At 47.0% G+C, this 17,088-nt stretch overlaps 1 protein-coding gene across 1 annotated transcript in view; it reads right to left on the bottom strand.

The window, feature by feature from the left end:
* The window catches only part of Cfap74 (cilia and flagella associated protein 74), a 61,627-nt gene that overhangs the window by 3,503 nt on the left and 41,036 nt on the right, over window positions 1-17,088 (bottom strand). The window contains exons 20-28 of the mRNA XM_029540404.1: window positions 15,399-15,520; window positions 11,150-11,278; window positions 9,277-9,364; window positions 8,459-8,632; window positions 7,791-7,924; window positions 3,428-3,707; window positions 2,649-2,750; window positions 1,585-1,721; window positions 85-219 (exon numbers count right to left, since the gene is read on the bottom strand). Of these exons, the coding sequence (XP_029396264.1) occupies window positions 85-219; window positions 1,585-1,721; window positions 2,649-2,750; window positions 3,428-3,707; window positions 7,791-7,924; window positions 8,459-8,632; window positions 9,277-9,364; window positions 11,150-11,278; window positions 15,399-15,520 (1,301 nt within the window). The remainder of the gene's footprint in view (window positions 1-84; window positions 220-1,584; window positions 1,722-2,648; window positions 2,751-3,427; window positions 3,708-7,790; window positions 7,925-8,458; window positions 8,633-9,276; window positions 9,365-11,149; window positions 11,279-15,398; window positions 15,521-17,088) is intronic.

Genomic DNA, 17,088 nt, shown 5'->3' with positions numbered 1-17,088 from the left:
CGGGCCTCAGATCTGACCAGCAGTAGAGGAGGGACAATTGGTTTATGGCCAACCACACCCTGCCCTGGCTCAAGAACCCCACACCTGAAGCTCAGAGATTCCGCTGTCTTCCTGTCTTTGATGTCACCACTGGCAACAACACAGGGGATCACAAACCTGTCAAACTTCCCCTGGAAGGCTTTGGACAAGGTGGCTTGTGCAATCTGGAACTCAGTGGAACTGGAAGGAGGCAAGAAAGCACATTAGTGCATGTCCCACAACCTCTCAGGATGTGCCCTGGGATACAGTGCGTGTCCCCATGATCTATCAGGATGTGCCCCGGGATACAGTGCGTGTCCCACGACCTCTCAGGATGCGCCCCAGGATACACTGTGTGTCCCACGACCTCTCAGGATGTGCTCCGGGATACAGTGTGTGTACCATGACCTCTCAGGATGTGCCCCTGGGATACAGTGTGGGACCAGGCCTTCCACATCTGGGATCTGTATGCCTACTCTCTAGGGCTTGGGCTCAGAGGCATGTATTAAGAGGCATAACTTGGGGCTGGTGAGATGGCTCAGTGGGTAAGAGCACCCGACTGCTCTTCCGAAGGTCTGGAGTTCAAATCCCAGCAACCACATGGTGGCTCATAACCATCCGTAACAAGATTCAACTCCCTCTTCTGGAGTGTCTGAAGACAGCTACAGTGTACTTACATATAATAAATAAATAGATAAATAAATAAATTAAAAAAAAAAGAGGCGTAACTTGAAGCCACCATTGGTCCCAGATGGTGGTGGCCATACCAGTTTTATCTGATAGGGTAGCCTTCCTACTCTTCTTTGGCTCCTGTAGGGAACTTCTTCCCCACTGCAGACCCTGGCTCTCCAGAGAGAGTGAGTAAATGGTTTTGTCACTACTGAGCCATATTCCTGGGTCCACAGGGACAATTTCTGGGCTGGCAAGGGGCCCAACCCATCAGAGCTTGCTTGGGCTCATTTGTTTATTGGGAAGGCAACAGTCAGACCATGGAGTAGTCTGTTCAGGGGGACACAAGGTCCACAGGAACAGCCAAGGAGCAGTTGCCTAGCAAGAAGAGCCGTGGGTCCAGCTATGTCTGAAGCCTGCTAGTCCTGCAGATACATAGGCCAGTGAAGTTGCTTTGCTCCATTGCAACGTGTGGGAAATCCTCTGTTGAACAAGGAAGTCTCATCTGAGCAGGGGTCGGGATTGGGAGGTGGGTGGGGGCATGGATATGATGGGTGGAATGTAGATTGAGAAGACCCCTTCATCCTACCTGGANTTGATCACTGGCCTCTGCAGCTCTGTAGCTTGGGGAAATCCTCTATTGAACAAGGAAGTCTCATCTGAGCAGGGGTCGGGATTGGGAGGTGGGTGGGGGCATGGATATGATGGGTGGAATGTAGATTGAGAAGACCCCTTCATCCTACCTGGANTTGATCACTGGCCTCTGCAGCTCTGTAGCTTGGGGAAATCCTCTATTGAACAAGGAAGTCTCATCTGAGCAGGGGTCGGGATTGGGAGGTGGGTGGGGGCATGGATATGATGGGTGGAATGTAGATTGAGAAGACCCCTTCATCCTACCTGGAATTGATCACTGGCCTCTGCAGCTCTGTAGCTTGGGGAGTGGAGACCCGGGTTGGTCGCTCCCGGTTGTGAACCCGGACCACAGACAAGGACTGTTTCCAAAGTTCTTTCCTTTGCACTGTCTCCTTCTGGTACTGTAAGCAGGAGCAAATGCTGTAGGGCTGCCCCAGGGGCTCAGTCCTCTACAGAGCAGGCTCTGTAACTGCTCCCCTACCACAGGTTCCTCTGAGGCCTGGCCTAGCTGGCTTGGTCTGACTGCTTGCTGAGTGGCAGGAGCCACCAGTTCAAGTTTGGAGTAAATGGAGTCCTCAGATCAACAGGTTCTCAAGGGAGTCTGACAATAGGTGTGACAGGGGATTGACACTGTAAGCATCCAGGGCCACCTGGGAGGACCCAGCACAGAGACAAGTTCACGGCCTGAAATGTCTGAACTTCAGAGACACCAAGCCATAGACAGGTAAGAAATCTGTACGGCTAGGGTCCTTAGTGTCCTCCAGCCGACCACTCTCTTGTACCTTACTGCCTCATCAGGGGTCACAATGTTGTGTGTGTACTATAAAGACAGAGGCCACGGTGTGGCAGAAGGCTAAGCCCACAGCCACTGGCTTCACAACTCCCTAGGCTGGCTGTAGCACTCAAAGCCTGTGCTTTACACTGGGTGAGGCTCGGCTTCTGTTTCAAGGCTGCCTTCCCAAGGTGGTTTCTATGTTAGCCTTGGTGAGGAGGTTACCCTTGCTGTGTTTTTATCCCAGTCTCGCTTTGGTTAAAACCTCAGCCGCCCTTAGGGCCAGCCTTGTCTCCCACTGCCTGGTGGTGCTTCCAGGAGAGAGAGAGGTCTTGCAAAACAACATTTTACCTCGCATGGAAACAGCTTAAAGCACAGTGCCAGGAAAGCCTGCCTTGTTCTTCTGTCATAGGGGCTATCCTTAGGACAGGCTGCAGTCCCAAGTGCCAGGGGCCCACACATCTGCACCCCCTTCCCTCTGCTGGCGCCCCTTTCTTCTTTCCTCATGCCCCTCCCCTATGGCCACTATGCACCTCCCCTAAAATACTTCACGCACCACAGGCTTAGTCTCCATTTCCTTGTTCAGGATCTGAGAGGCTTCCTCATAGATTACCTCCTTTGGCAGAACAGGCTGAAAGGCCACCTGGATCAAACACCTCTGCAAAGAGACACTCAGATTGTCACCCAGACGGAAGCCCAGAGGGCAGGGGTGGCCTGGCTGGTATAGCTCTCTCCTTTCATTCATGGTTCTCTCTCTCCTCTCTCTGTCTCTCTCTGTCTCTGTCTCTGTCTCTGTCTCTGTCTCTGTCTCTCTCCCTCTCCCTCTCCCTCTCCCTCTCCCTCTCCCTGCCTTCCCCCCTCCCCCTCCCCCCTCTCCATTTTTTCCCCAAGACGACAAGACAGAGTCTTTCTGTGTAGCCCTGACTTCTATGGATCTCTGTCTGTAGACCAGACTAGCCTCAGACTCAGAGATCCACCTGCTTCACTGAGCCTGGCTGCATTTTTCTTAAGGTAATTTGATTTTGAGATTTTAACCTGATATGCCTTCCAGGAAGGTTTTCCCTGATGACTGTAGGCTGGAATGGACTTTAGGCTATGTGTGTTGGGGATCTGTTAACTGGAGGGGCTGAGAACAGAGTCCTGAATGGATCAGAACCTCACCAGACTAGAGTAAGAAATGAACCAGGGAGCAGGGAGCCCTACCCCTCTGCAGCAAGTTTCCATGGGACACATCTCTGGAAAGAGTGCAGGAATAAGTTCCTGGCCAAGCCAGGAGCCCTGGGAGGAAGGCCGGGAAGCCCCACCTCCTGGCCTGTCAGTGGGGTCCATGCTCACCTTTCCTGGTAACACAGTCCCCACAGATGGGGAGATGGTGATAGGTGAATTAGGAGGCACCAAGAACTCAAAGGATGTTGGTCCCACTGGGGTGGCTTCCTCTGAGCCAATCCGAGGCAAGGAGTGGATCATCTTGTTCATCATGCTCAGGTGGGAGTTGATCACATACAGTGTGGAGACAGAGGTGTCATACAGGGATGTGGCGGAGAACTTGATCTGGTAGTGGGACAGCTCCAAGGGTGGGTGGACACCTACTGCTTGGCAAGACACCTTGAAGCACCTGAAAGCCACCAGTGCGGACGGTGTTCATCCTGTGCCATGGCACCTGTGGCCCCTCTGCAGCCCTGGGTGTAAAGACACATAGCTCCCCACATGCTAACTATGACGGACAGGTTACCCGGGACTTATTCCTGCAATTAATTATCACAGTTATTTACCACCTGATTAATAAATTTGGAAAAAAGATGTTGACTGATATGTATTTTTGGTGGATGGCTAAAAAAAAGTGTAAGCAAAATTATATAAACAAAATAAAAATCTGTAAGTTGCTTTAAAAATAAGTGATTTCGCTGGGTGTGGTGGTGCATGCCACTTGGGAGGCAGAGGCAGGCGAATTTCTGAGTTTGAGGCCAGCCTGGTCTACAGAGTGAGTTCCAGGACAGCCAGGGCTACACAGAGAAACCCTGTCTCAAAACAACAAAACAAAACAAAAACAAAACAAAAGTGATTTCAAGGATGGAGAGACGGGCAGACCAGTGTCCATCAACCTTCCCAACACTGTGACCGTTTAATAAAGCTCTTCATGTTGTGGTGATACCAGCTATAAAGTTATTTCAAGTAGCCCACATATATGTAAATAAAAAAAAATAAAAATTTTAAGAAAAAAAGTCGTACAAAGGGTTGATTCCTGGCTTATTATATTAAATATTTATTGACAATTAAAGGTCCTCCTTTCTTTACCTGCGGAGTGCTGGGATAACAGGACTGTTTCGCCATGTCTCTTCTGCGGGGTGATGGGCATTGAGTTCAGGATTTTGCACATGCTAGGCAAGTGCTCTATCTACCAACTGAGCTGCATTCCTTGCCCCAGACAGGTCGTCACTTTAACATTTTGTTTTAAAGATTTATTTATTTATTATATGTAAGTACACTGTAGCTGTCTTCAGACACTCCAGAAGAGGGCGTCAGATCTTGTTACGGATGGTTATGAGTCACCATGTGGTTGCTGGGATTTGAACTCCGGACTTTCGGAAGAGCAGTCGGGTGCTCTTACCCACTGAGCCATCTTACCAGCCCAGGTCGTCACTTTAACCACTGCAAATTTTACATTCTATATTTCCCCTGAACTTCTACATGCTCTCCCAGACAACTTTTTGGTTTTGTTTTGTTTTGTTTTCTTGAGACAGGGTTTCTCTGTGTAGCTCTGCCTGGAATTCAGGGATCCACTTACCTCTGCCTCTGCCTTCTGAGCGCTGGGGTTAAAAGCATGAGCCACCAGGGCCTTGTTCCTCGTCGACTTCTATCTTAATTGCACCTGTTTTCTATGCTGAGGATTGAATCTAAGTCCTTGTGCCAGTTAAGACGGAGCTTGACTGTTCAGGTGCACACGGTGCTTGTTACATGTGTTGTTTTAAATTTATGTGAGTGGCCATTTTGCCGCATGTCTATGCACTACATGCTTTCAGTGGTCAAAGAAGGCATAAGGTCCCCTGGGATTGGGGTTATAGACCATTGTGTGCCGCCTTATGGGTGGTGGAAATTGAACCCTGGTCCCTTAAAAGAGCAACCAGGACTTTTAACTGCTGAGCCATCTCTCCAGCCCCATTACATGCATTTTTAATGCTTTAAACCAGGACATGGATTACCAAACAAACTCTCATCTATAACACAAGTGTGCTCTGGGGCTGGGGAGATGGCTGTGTTGGTAGATCACTTGTCTGGTAAATAAATAGACCCTTAGAGCTCCTAACCCTTAGAACCCACAAGACGATTTGAGCACATACTTATAATCCTAGCAACTGTGAGATAGGAGGGAAAAACGGAAAGCTTTTTGGAAGTGTGCTAGCTAGCTAGCCTGGCCTACTTCATAAAGTTCTTGGCCAGGGAGAAAATTTGTCACAAAGAGATAGTGAAATGTGCCACACCCAAGGCTCTCTGACCTCCACAGGCACACACACACACACATGCACGCATGCCCACACAGGTACACAATTGTGCATACAAACCATGTATAAAATATGTTCAGATGGTCATATATTCAAATATATAAGTTTATATCTTCTGGGGGAAAGAGAAATCATTATTAATACTTAACTGAATAAATGTGTAAAGTATGGTAATAACTAAATATAAAATGTAAAAATTTACTGGAATCTACCTGAGTTAAAAATCCCAAATATTTTTTCTTCATTTTGTGTGTGTGTGTGTGTGTATAATGCATATACATATGTGTAGATATGATATATGTATATTATGTGTGTAAGTGTGTGCTTGCATGTGCTATAGTGCAAGGATGGAAGCCAGAGGACAACTTTGAAAGTTGCTTCTTGCCTTTTGCCTTGGTTTGAGGTAGGGTCTCTATCTGTCTGTTTGTTTGTTTGTCTGTGTGTCTGTTTGTTTGTTTGAGACAGGGTTTCTCTGTATAGCTCTGGCTGTCCTGGAACTCCCTTTTTAGACCAGGCTGGCTTTGAACTCATAGAGATCTGGCTTTGAACTCATAGAGATCTGCCTGCCTCTGCTTCCCAAGTGCTGGGATTAATGGCTCATGACACTATGCCTAGCCATCTCTCTCTCTCTCTCTCTCTCTCTCTCTCTCTCTCTCTCTCTCTCTCTCTCTTCTCTCTTCTCTCTCTTATTTAAAAATCTCCTTTATATTTACTTTGTGTGTGTGTGATACATCTGTGAGGACATGTGTGTGATGCATCTGTGAGGACATGTTGTGTGATGCATCTGTGAGGACATGTGTGTGATGCATCTGTGAGGACATGTGTGTGATGCATCTGTGAGGACATGTGTGGGATGCATCTGTGATAACATGTGTGTGATGCGTGTGGAGGCCAGTTCTCTCCATCTATCAGATTCCCAGGCAAGTGCCTTCTCCCATTGGTTCATCTCACTAGCCCAAGGCTCTGTCTTTTTGTTGTTCACTGCCATGCATGTCAGGCTAGCTGGTCCTTGGGTTTTTACGAGGATTTTACTGTCTCTGTCTCCCAGTTTGACATCCTCACAGCCCTTAAACCTTTTTTGTTTTGTTTTTGAAACAGGATCTCAGTGTATAGCCTTGGCTGTCCAGAAATTCACGATATAGACCTGGATGGTCTCAAACTCACAGAGATCTGCTTGCTGAGGGCCGGAATTAAAGGTATGCTTCATTGCACCTGGCTCCAATCTTTAAATTAAAATTTTGTTTAAAAAACTTTATGTGTGACACTTGCCTTTAATCCCAGCAGAGGCAGGCAGATATCTGAGTTCAAGGCCAGCCTGGTCTACAGAGTGAGTTCCAGGACAGGCAGGGCTACACAGAGAAACCCTTTCTCAAAAAAACAAAAAAAAATTATGTGTATATGCGAATGAACATGTTCAACTGTATGAGTTTATGTGTACCATGTGTGTACAGGAGTCTGAGGAATCCAGAGAGGGCACAGTTACCTAGAACTGGAGTTACAGATGATTGTGAGCCACCATGTGGATGATGGAAATTGAACTGGGGTTCTCTGCAAAAAGCAGTGAGTGCTTTTAACTGCTGTGCCATCTCTCTGACTCCTCTTAAATCTTAAGTCTTTTTTGTTTTGGGGTTTTTGAAACATTTCTTTTTGTAGCCCAAGCTGGCCCTGATCACATTACATGGCCAAAGATGACCTCACTTTTACTCTCCTGCCTCTGCCTCCCATGTGCTGGTATTATAATTTAAATACCTGCTTCATTGGGGCCTCTAGCATGTGAAGCAAGAACTCTACCAAGCTATGCCCAAGGTACCAACTTACAAAGGCCAAAACACTGTAATAACATCAGACCTTCTAACAGAAACCCGGGAAAGCCTTGACAGTGACTAGTGAGTGAATACTTATACCAAGAACTTTTCACAGTGTACACACACACACACTCATGTTCACAACACTCACGTTTAGTAGATAAACATTTCCTTCTCTCCTCACATACAAGGGTAAAAAAGGGTATGTGACTTTGTGAACATACAAAGTCAAAGGTCATGGGAACCCAAAACCTATCTTTTCCTGGGTCCTGGCCTCCTGTTGGCCACCAGCACTGTCTATTCCAGCTCTGAGGTCAGCCTAGTGCGATCTGAAGAGAGGAGCAGTGGAAAGCAAGGCACAGGTCACGTGCCCCTCTTGTCTAGCAGGCTTACCGGTTTATCTCAGATTTGCAGACCAGCTCAAATTTGTATTCCTTGGCCTTGATGGGCTGGAAGATCACATCGAGATGCAAAGTTTCCAGTGGCAAGATCGTCCCAAACCCATCATTGGGCTGGATGTCCACATACTGGAAAGTGGGAACACATTAGAGTAAAAAAATAAAAGCCGTGCTCTGTAGAGTAGATGGTCAGAAATGGCGTACCCTGTGAGGGGAGGGAGATGTGAACATGCTAGTTTTGGAGCACACATGGAGGGTACAAGAGAGGGGTGTGTGTGTGTGTATGTGTGTATACACGTGTGCACACACGAGTGCACATGCGTGAGTGAGTGCTCACCCTTACTGAGTGTGAGGTTAAAGTGAGCTGAGTGTGGGAATGGGTAGGGGACAGCCTAGCTCCTTAGGCTGATGGCAACCAGACCTGGACATCCTTTTGGACTGCCCTGTGGGGCTTGGTCAGGTTAAGTTTTGGAAGTCTGCAGCTCTTTTGGGTGTACCTTACAGCCAAAAAATGAGAGGTCAGGGAGGAGGCCTTTCCCTCCTGGACAAGGAGAGGGTCAGCTGGGAGGAACAGAGGGCGACAGAGTTGCTGATGCCTGGACCCGGAGGTCAGCTGTTATGTATGTCCCACCCCATATCCCCAGGGCTGACCACAGCAGGTACCTTGGGAAGTCCAACGAACCCGAACTCCTGGGGCAGCAGTGAGAGGTTGCTGAGGCAGATCTCCGCCCTGATGGCCTCATAGATGGTGCAATAGCCAAAGTTTATTTCTGAGGGGTTGATTTCCAAGTCTGAGGTGGTGACAATGGCTTGCACAGTGAACTTCACTGGTTTGATCTGAGGTTCAGAAGGCAAAGAATGTGCCCAGCCACTGGAAGCTTTATGCAAAAGCCCCAAGATAATAAAGGCTGCCCTCTTGTGGCCAACAGCATTCTATTTCCGGAACATGACTTCCTCAAGCAGCCCACTCCTCAGTGTTAGCCAGTGAATGGGCCAGAGATCCACGGTGAAGGTTAGAGGAGGGCTGGCCGCAGTGTAAAGGATCAGTTGTGGCAGTGAGTGCGTGTGACTATATGTGCATGAGTAGTTTGTAAGCACACATGTATGTGGAGCCCTGTTGATGAGAGCAGAACATGTGTATCTATGTGTGTGTGGTGCATTCATGTGTGTATCCCTATTTAGTTATGCAGGCATGTTTCTTGTGTGCATATGTGAGTGAAGTATTTGAATCAGCACGCTTGGACCCGGGCGTCTTGCCAACCCACACATGCTCCTCTTTGTTTCATACTATGTAAGAGTTGTGTGGACTAGATGGCAAAGTTGCCTGTCAGGCCACTGGGCATCATCAGCTGGGAAATGAGGACAGGTTCTGAAATCAGGGTTCTGTGTGTGTAGGTATTGTCACTGGGGGTACAGGGTTTGGCCTCCCACAGCAGCCACCTGGTCCCTGGAGACAGTCCCAGAAAGTGTCCTGTACAGACCTGGTCAGCTACCCGGATGGTCATTGGAGCCTCCAGAACTCGACTGGCCGGGTCAAAATACTTCCTTGCATCTTCTGGGAGGGATTGTCTGCAAGAGGTAGGATCCATTTGAATATACTTTTCCTGTTTATATTTTGTACAATAAAACTTTTCTAAAATGGAAGGACAAGGGCGAGTAAGAACATATATACATCATATGTCAGTATAATGTCATATGTATGAACTAACATAAGGAAACCCATTTCTTCATATGCTAACTTTAAAAACGAAACGTCTTGCCACTGAATGGTCCACCAAGGAGGCTGAGCAGGAGTCCCATGGCAAGCTCAGGGCCGGCAGGGGAATCTGCATCAGGTCCTCTGGGTATGTTGTGGCTTCGCTTGGTGTTCCCGTGGGACCCCACAGCAGAGTGGGTGCACCTCTGTCTGACTCCTTCACTTGAGACTCCTTCCCCCTGTTGGGTTGCCCTGCCCACCCGCAGTCTGGGGGCTTTTTGCCTCATCTTATTGTATCTTGGGTTGGCTTGTTTGGCTGCTGTCTTTTGGAAGCGCCATCTTTCTGACAGGAAATGGAGGGAGATCTTGGGGAGAGGGGAGGCGGAGGGGATCTAGGAGGAGTGGAGGAGAAACTGTGGAGGGAGGGGCAACTGTGGTCGGGATATACTGTATGAGAGAAGAATCTATTTTCAATTTAAAAAATTAAAAATTAACTAGCTTGGCTTAGCCAGGTGTGATGGTTTAGGCTTTAGTTCCAGCACTTTAGTGGGAGAGGCAGGTTATTCTCTTTGTGTCTGAGACCAACCTGGTCTCCACAGTGAGATCCTGTCTCAAAAAAGTACCAAAAAAGGGAGCTTAATTTAATTATGCCATATCATTCCCTTTCCCCCTACTCCCTGTGTGTATCAAGACATATTTTTATCTCATAAATATGTACAGCTGTAGTTCTACAATAAAATTAAGTTTTCATGGTTTTATTTTTCGGGGGAACTCATGGATCGCTGTTCATATGCCAAGGTAAGGGGGTAACTTGTAGGCGTTTGAGCGCTCTTCTCTTGTGGATTCTGGTAAGTGAACTCAGGTCGTCAGGCAAGCCATCTCTTTAGTCCAAAATAATAAAAGTTTTAATGACAAAAATCAATCAACTTGTAAGAAGTCTATTATTTGAAGGAGTCCTAAAATTCTCTCTCAAAATCACTTTAAAAGCAGAGTGCTCGTGGAACTGGTATATATCTCAGCAGTAGGTAAAGTGCATGGCTCTGGATTCGATCCCCAGTACGGAAACACACAATGTTGGGTGGTATACACCTGCAATAGGCCAGGTCTCTATCTTAGCCCTGAAAAATAGGCTCGGTGGCAGGAACCAGGGGTCGCTTAAGGCAATAGGGCAGCAAAAGTGAAAAGCAGGACTCTGGGTTGCCAACGCACCAGAAAAGCTGAAGTCCATCTGAGGAAAGTCAGAAGCCAAAGAAAGGACACACCATTTCTCAAAACAGCCTGGACACCGGCTGTGCGGGCATCTCAAGGGCAAGAATCAAAAGGGCTCTGGAAGAGTAGGATGCAGGGAGAACTGGGAGACAGGAACACCTTATAGAGCTTCAGGACAGAGGTTCAAGTAATCGCTCCGGCCAGACGCAAAGCCTCAGGGAGCGGCAGGAAGAGAGGAAGATCCCCAAAGAACAGGGATCTCGCTGTATCTGAGCAGAAGCCAGGACAGGGCCAGTGTAGGGAGGTTCAGGGGTTCTTATCCCAGCAGGGGCAGGTCCTGGAAGCAGCGACCAGCATCCCCCACCTCCCATCATGCTCCGGCCCCACCCCCTCCCATCATGCTCCTGCCCCACCCCCTCCCACCGCTCCAGGGCTTTCCTAGTTCTCACCGAGGCAGGAACTTGAGCTGTACTGAGTAGGTGGACTGGGCCTGGATGTACCCTGTTTCTGGCAGAAGCTCTATGTGGCCTCTCAGCTCCTTACAGACTTCAAACTTTAGGCGCAGGGCTGCTTTTGATCTGCAAGAGGTCACGGGTGACTGTGCGTGTTTAATACTTTGACTCATTAAGGTATTTGTAATGATAGAACAGGTGTGCAGTAGGCAGTGTACATGATAACTCTGAGCACTCATAGCACACCGATGGCTTGAAATCAGCTTCAACACTTTTTTAAGGGATTCATTGTTTGAAATGAAATTTGATTAAATTAAAAAAAAAATATTGTTGAGCCAGAGAATTAGCTCAGTGTTAAGAATATTTGCAGCTGCTGGGCGGTGGTGGCACACGCCTTTAATCCCAGCACTTGGGAGGCAGAGGCAGGCGGATTACTGAGTTCGAGGCCAGCTTGGTCTACAGAGTGAGTTCCAGGACAGCCAGGGCTACACAGAGAAACCCTGTCTTGGGGGAAAAAAAAAAAAAAAAAGAAAAAAAAGAATATTTGCTGCTTTTGCAGAGGATCAAGCACTCACATGGTGTTTCACAACCATCCATAGGGGTCCACCTGTAGTCCCAGGGGATCTGATACCCTCTTCTGACCTCTGTGGACACCAAGCACACACATTTGAGACAGTCTCTTTATATAATCCTGGAACTTGCTATACAGACCACGCTGGCCTTGAACTCACAGAGATCCTCCTCCCTCTGCCTTCAAAATCCAAAGTTCTGGGATTTTAAAGGCATGTGTATACCTGACTATAATATTTTTTTAAATAAAAATTGTTGTGTGTGCGTGCGAGAGCATGCACTCACATTCACACTCACTGTATGTGTAAGGACCAAAGAACACCTTTGTAGAATTGTTTCCTATGATTTTTGTGGGTTCTGTGGACTGAACTCTGGGTTCAGGCTTTCTTAGTGAGTACCTTTCTGCTGAGCTATTTTTCTGCCCCCCCTCCTTTTTTAAAGACATGGTCTCACTGTGTAGTCCAAGCGGAACTATACTCACAACTTTCCTGTCTCAGCCTCCTAAGTACAGAGTTTATTATAGCCACTTGTCAAAATGCCCAACTTGAGAAAAATTTAGAAATATAAATATTTCAGTTGAGATACACTCATTTCAGTGCTCAGAGGCTAGAGTGCTTCTTGTGAAGAAGCATGGAGGGCAGCTACTGGGGGCAGAGGCCTGGAGGGGTTTGCTGGATAGCTTCTCCCCAGGGCCCTGCTTCTCCCCAGGGTCCTGCTTCTTCCCACCCAGGACTCTTTACGGGAAGTTTGGTGATGGTGACTGGATTGGCACACATTTATAATCCAGAACCAGACAGAGGAAGGCAGACATGTCTATACTTAGTCATCAGGGTCCACTTGTGTCTCCATAGAAGTTCTGCGCCCCCTTTCCTGAAATGAGGTATCTACCAAAGTCAGTGACAGTGGCCAAATCCCTGCTCCTCCTTTAAAAATAATTTATTTAATTTTATTTTATGTGCATTGGTATGACGTGTCAGATCCCCCCGGAACTGGGGTACAAACAGTTGTGAGCTGCCACGTGGGTGCTGGGACCTGAACCAGGGTTCCCTGGGAGAGCAGCCAGCACCGTCTTTTCAGCCCCACCAAATCCCCTTCTAAGGCAGTTTGGGAGAGCAGCTCAGGTTTGCTCCCTGTGGGAGTCTGTAGCTGGTTTTGGATACTTTGCAGGTTCTTTTTCCCTGCCCTTCCAACCACCTAACACTAGATAGGAGAGAGAAAGGGATAGAAAGGTGAGTGAGTGGAGTGTTGTTAGATGACAACCTGTTAGATTAGGGGTGTCTAGTTCCTTGGGGGCAAGTTTGATCTTTGCTGTCAGTATATCAAATTTATTTTTCTTCTTTCTTTTCTGTTCATGACTGCTTAACAAACCATAACTAACAGCAACCAATAGTGAACAACCAACAACTACACCCCATCAGGTTTCTCAGGGCACTAACATTTATTTATCTTCTGAAAAGTCCCTAGACTTCCAAATGTCACACAATGACTGAAACAATCTGCCCCTGGCAAAAATCACACCTCTGCTAGAGCACAAGGCAAATCATAGTCAGCTGCTATGGACAATTTAAGCAGCCTCATATCCCACACCTGGGACTAAAATGAAAACATTCTTATAATATTTCTGCACCTTTTTTTTTTAACAACCCAAAATTCCAGAATTGCCACTACTGGAGTCCCCTTTTGCTCTCACAGGTACAATTCTTTCTTAGCTAAAGGAAGAAAAGGAGAGGGAGGCCCAGGGAACTACTCCCTGGTTTGCCTGGGGATCATGAGCAATAATAGTCATAGAACCTTCAGGGGTCTTCTAGAATGATCCTTGTCTGCTTCATGGCTATCTATGTCCTGTAACCCATGGTATTCTAGATCTCTGCCCAGATATGGCCCCAAGAGCAGAGTCCACAGTCATCAAGATGCAAGAGTAAAGTCATGCCATAGGCACTGAAGGTTATGAAGGACACTGAGGGAAGGCCTACAACTGCATAGATAACTCTGAGAATATTCATAAGGTAGGACCAAGTGGACACAGGCAAAGCCTGCCCCTTTCCTGCTCTTTGGATGCATGCCCAGATGGTTACCACGGTATGGTGACCTCTGACCTGCCTCTAAGCCCTTTAATGTGCATCTACCATTACAGTTGACCATAGTTCTTGAGCTTATGCTGCAAAGGACCCAGCACCGTGGAAAGCAGCTACGTGGGGTTCTCCCAGGTATGCCAGTCAGCTCCACTGTCTGCACACAGTAACCAGCATTGGTTCTTGGACAAACACAAAAATGGTCTTCAGGAACCAACACCTCTCTACACTCATGTAGGTAAAAGTTACCATATCAAACAAAATTACAAATGATAGTGGGTTTAAAAAAATTACTATATGGACAACTATCTGCTGCTTTGGGTATGAATGATAAAATTCCTCATTCAAAAGGAATGAAAAATTCCTTTTGATTCCTTCGTTACATGACCATGAAGCACTTAACATGCACAACAGCTCTGTTCAACCCATTCCTGACACAGAGCAAACCCTTCTTCCAAGGCCCAGACCTCTCCATCCAACAGGTTCCCCCAGACTCCTCCATCCAACAGGTTCCCCCTGACTCTGACAGCACACTGTCATCCTATGGCTCTCTGGTTTCCAAGGAGGAATTTGGGGGGGGGGGCATCACAAGCTTCACCTTCATGAAACAATAAAAAGCCTAGTGGGAACCGTGGGGGGGGGGCGGTTCTTCCAGGTCATATGCGGCACTTGCCACGGGTGACGGGACTTGGGGCTTGGTGCAGACAGCATCTGCCTTCTGGTCTGGAGCCCAGTGGTCCAAAGCTGATGAAGTCGTGGAACCTTGGATGCTTCTCTCTCGGGTTGTACTTCAGGGAAAATACTTCTAATCTAACATCTGATGTCTTCTGTGGGGCCTCGTCTGCTCTCCCCGATGCTACTATGTTCTATATCCTCGAGGGCACTTGAGACACTTGCCTGGTACCCAGGGCGTGCAGCAAGTATGTTATGGCTGCTGAAATGGTTTCCACAAACTCAGACCTAGCACATTACGAGTAACTCTCTGAGCATTTCAGAGGACAGAGGCCAAAGGGGGACTAGCTAGGTTAAAGGTCAAGATGAGGTAGGACTGGTTCCTTGTGGAGATTGCAGGGGAAAATCTTCTCTTTCTTTCTTTCTTTCTCTTTCTTTCTTTCTTTCTTTCTTTCTTTCTTTCTTTCTTTCTTTCTTTCTTTCTTTCTTTCTTTCTTTCTTTAAAGAATTATTTATTTATTTTATGTATATGAATGAGTACACTGTACCTGTCTTCAAATACACCAGAAAAGGGCATCAGATTCCATCACAGATGGTTGTGAGCCACCATGTGGTTGCTGGGATTTGAACTCAGGACCTCTAGAAGAGCAGTCAGTGCTCTTAACCACTGAGCCCTCTCTCCAGTCCCCCCCCCCTTAGGTGTCTGGCATTCCATAGCTCGGTCCCTTCCTCTGACGTCATGTCTGTCTCTGCCCTTGACTCCCCTGGGTTCCTCTACAGTGACTCGACAACACCAGGATCTCCGGGATAGTTAGGGTTACTTTCTCCAAGGTCCATAGCCTAATCAGCTGCCTAGTCCTGGACAGTCTAAGGTGACCATCAGACTGGGCAGCTCTGGACATGATACTCCTACTGGCCACTGTGGGGCTCACCTTGTGTGGACAGTGATGGAGTCCTGGTAGAGTCGGTCATACATGCAGATCTTCAGGTCCACCGTGGCCTTTGGCACCCAGACTGGCACATCTATGGCAGTACCGGTGGCTCTGAAGTATAACTGAGGCAGAACATGTAAACCCAACATATGTTTAAATTTCAACGTAGGAGACCACAATGAGTGTTAACATAATACTTAGCAAAAAGTTTCATGGTTTGATTTTTGTAATTTGCTATATGACAAGAATGAATTTAATAATTAAACATTACATGAGTTTAAGGGTTTTGTGATTTTTTTTCATGTGATTATCCTTTTCTGCTGGATCCAGAGGACTGTTGCAGAGTTTTTGCAGAGCCGCGGTGTATGGTATGAGTCTCAGAATAATGGCTCCTGGGCTCAGAGGTAGCCTTTTGTAAACAGTCAGTGATTGCATCTGAGGTTTTATGGGGTTCCTTTGGAAGGATTCAGTCTTTGGATAACTTAGTCCCAAGAGGAGATATACTTGGCAGACCGGGAAGTCTTTTGTCGGCTCCTTCAGACAACTCCTGCATCAGCTAAGACGTGTTTGGTGTGCACAAACTGACTTGCTAGAAGTGTCTCTGTGTAAACGGTAAAGAGGCTCTGCAAAGCCGGTTTGCGGTTCAGTCCTGCCGAGGCTGACTCCCCACTACTGAGAAGCCTGAAATACATCCTGTCTGTCTTTCTTCGTTCAACTGTCCGAGTAACTCAAAACACTGACAGAGAATAATCTATAATAGTGATACCTCTAGTTTTGAATGAGTTTTATTAGGTGTCCAGGAAGCCAAGGTAAAAGGCAGATTGATCCATAGATGGTAGTAAAACATCAGATTTGGTGCTCAAAATATCCAGTCAACTTAGGATGTGGTGGTGCACATCTTTAGTCTCCTTACTTCGGAGGCAGAGAAAAGCAGGTCTCTGTGTGTCTGAGGCCTGTGCAGTCTAAATTGAGAGTTCCAAGCCAGCCAAGGCTACAGAGAGAAGCCCTGTCACCACCACCACCACCACCACCACCACAAAATACATCAGAAATCAACTGGGGTGCCCTGCTGAGGCAGTCGGCTGGAGTTCCCACAGAGAGAGTCTTGGAAAGAGAGCACAGTGTCTCTCTGGATGAATCTTCTAAGCAGAAGAACAAATGACAGCAGATGGTAACATCATCAAGTCCAGAGAAAACAGACTGGAAACTGACGGTGATGGTCCAGTCACAGCTGAGCAGTCAGTCCCTGACTGACAGCGCTTCCTCCTCGTTAACTACCCACTGCAGTCAGAAGCTTTTCTGACCGAGGTTGGGACCAGCACAGATTTATACATTATGTAAATATAAATATTTAGGAGGCGGTTAGACAACAAGACCATGGCAGTGGATGGCTGCCAGATGAGAGACAATCGCCTTTCTTTGATTCAATGGGTTAAAAAATTAATTTTTTAAAAGATTTATTTATCTATTTTATATATATGAGCACACAGTAGCTGTACAGATGGTTGGTTGTGAGCCCTTATGTGGTTGCTAGCATTTGAACTCAGGACCTTCAGAAAAGCAGAGATGATTTATGGTCTTTTGTTTATTTATATGGTGGATTACATTTACAGATTTTTATATGTTGAACCATCTCTGAATCTCTGGGGTGAAGCTTACTGGATAACGGTGGATGATTTTTTTTTTTTTT

This window comes from Mus pahari, chromosome 6 (genome assembly GCF_900095145.1).
Source record: "Mus pahari chromosome 6, PAHARI_EIJ_v1.1, whole genome shotgun sequence".
Classification (NCBI taxonomy): Eukaryota; Metazoa; Chordata; class Mammalia; order Rodentia; family Muridae; genus Mus; species Mus pahari.
This window is presented reverse-complemented; position numbering and strand designations above follow the sequence as displayed.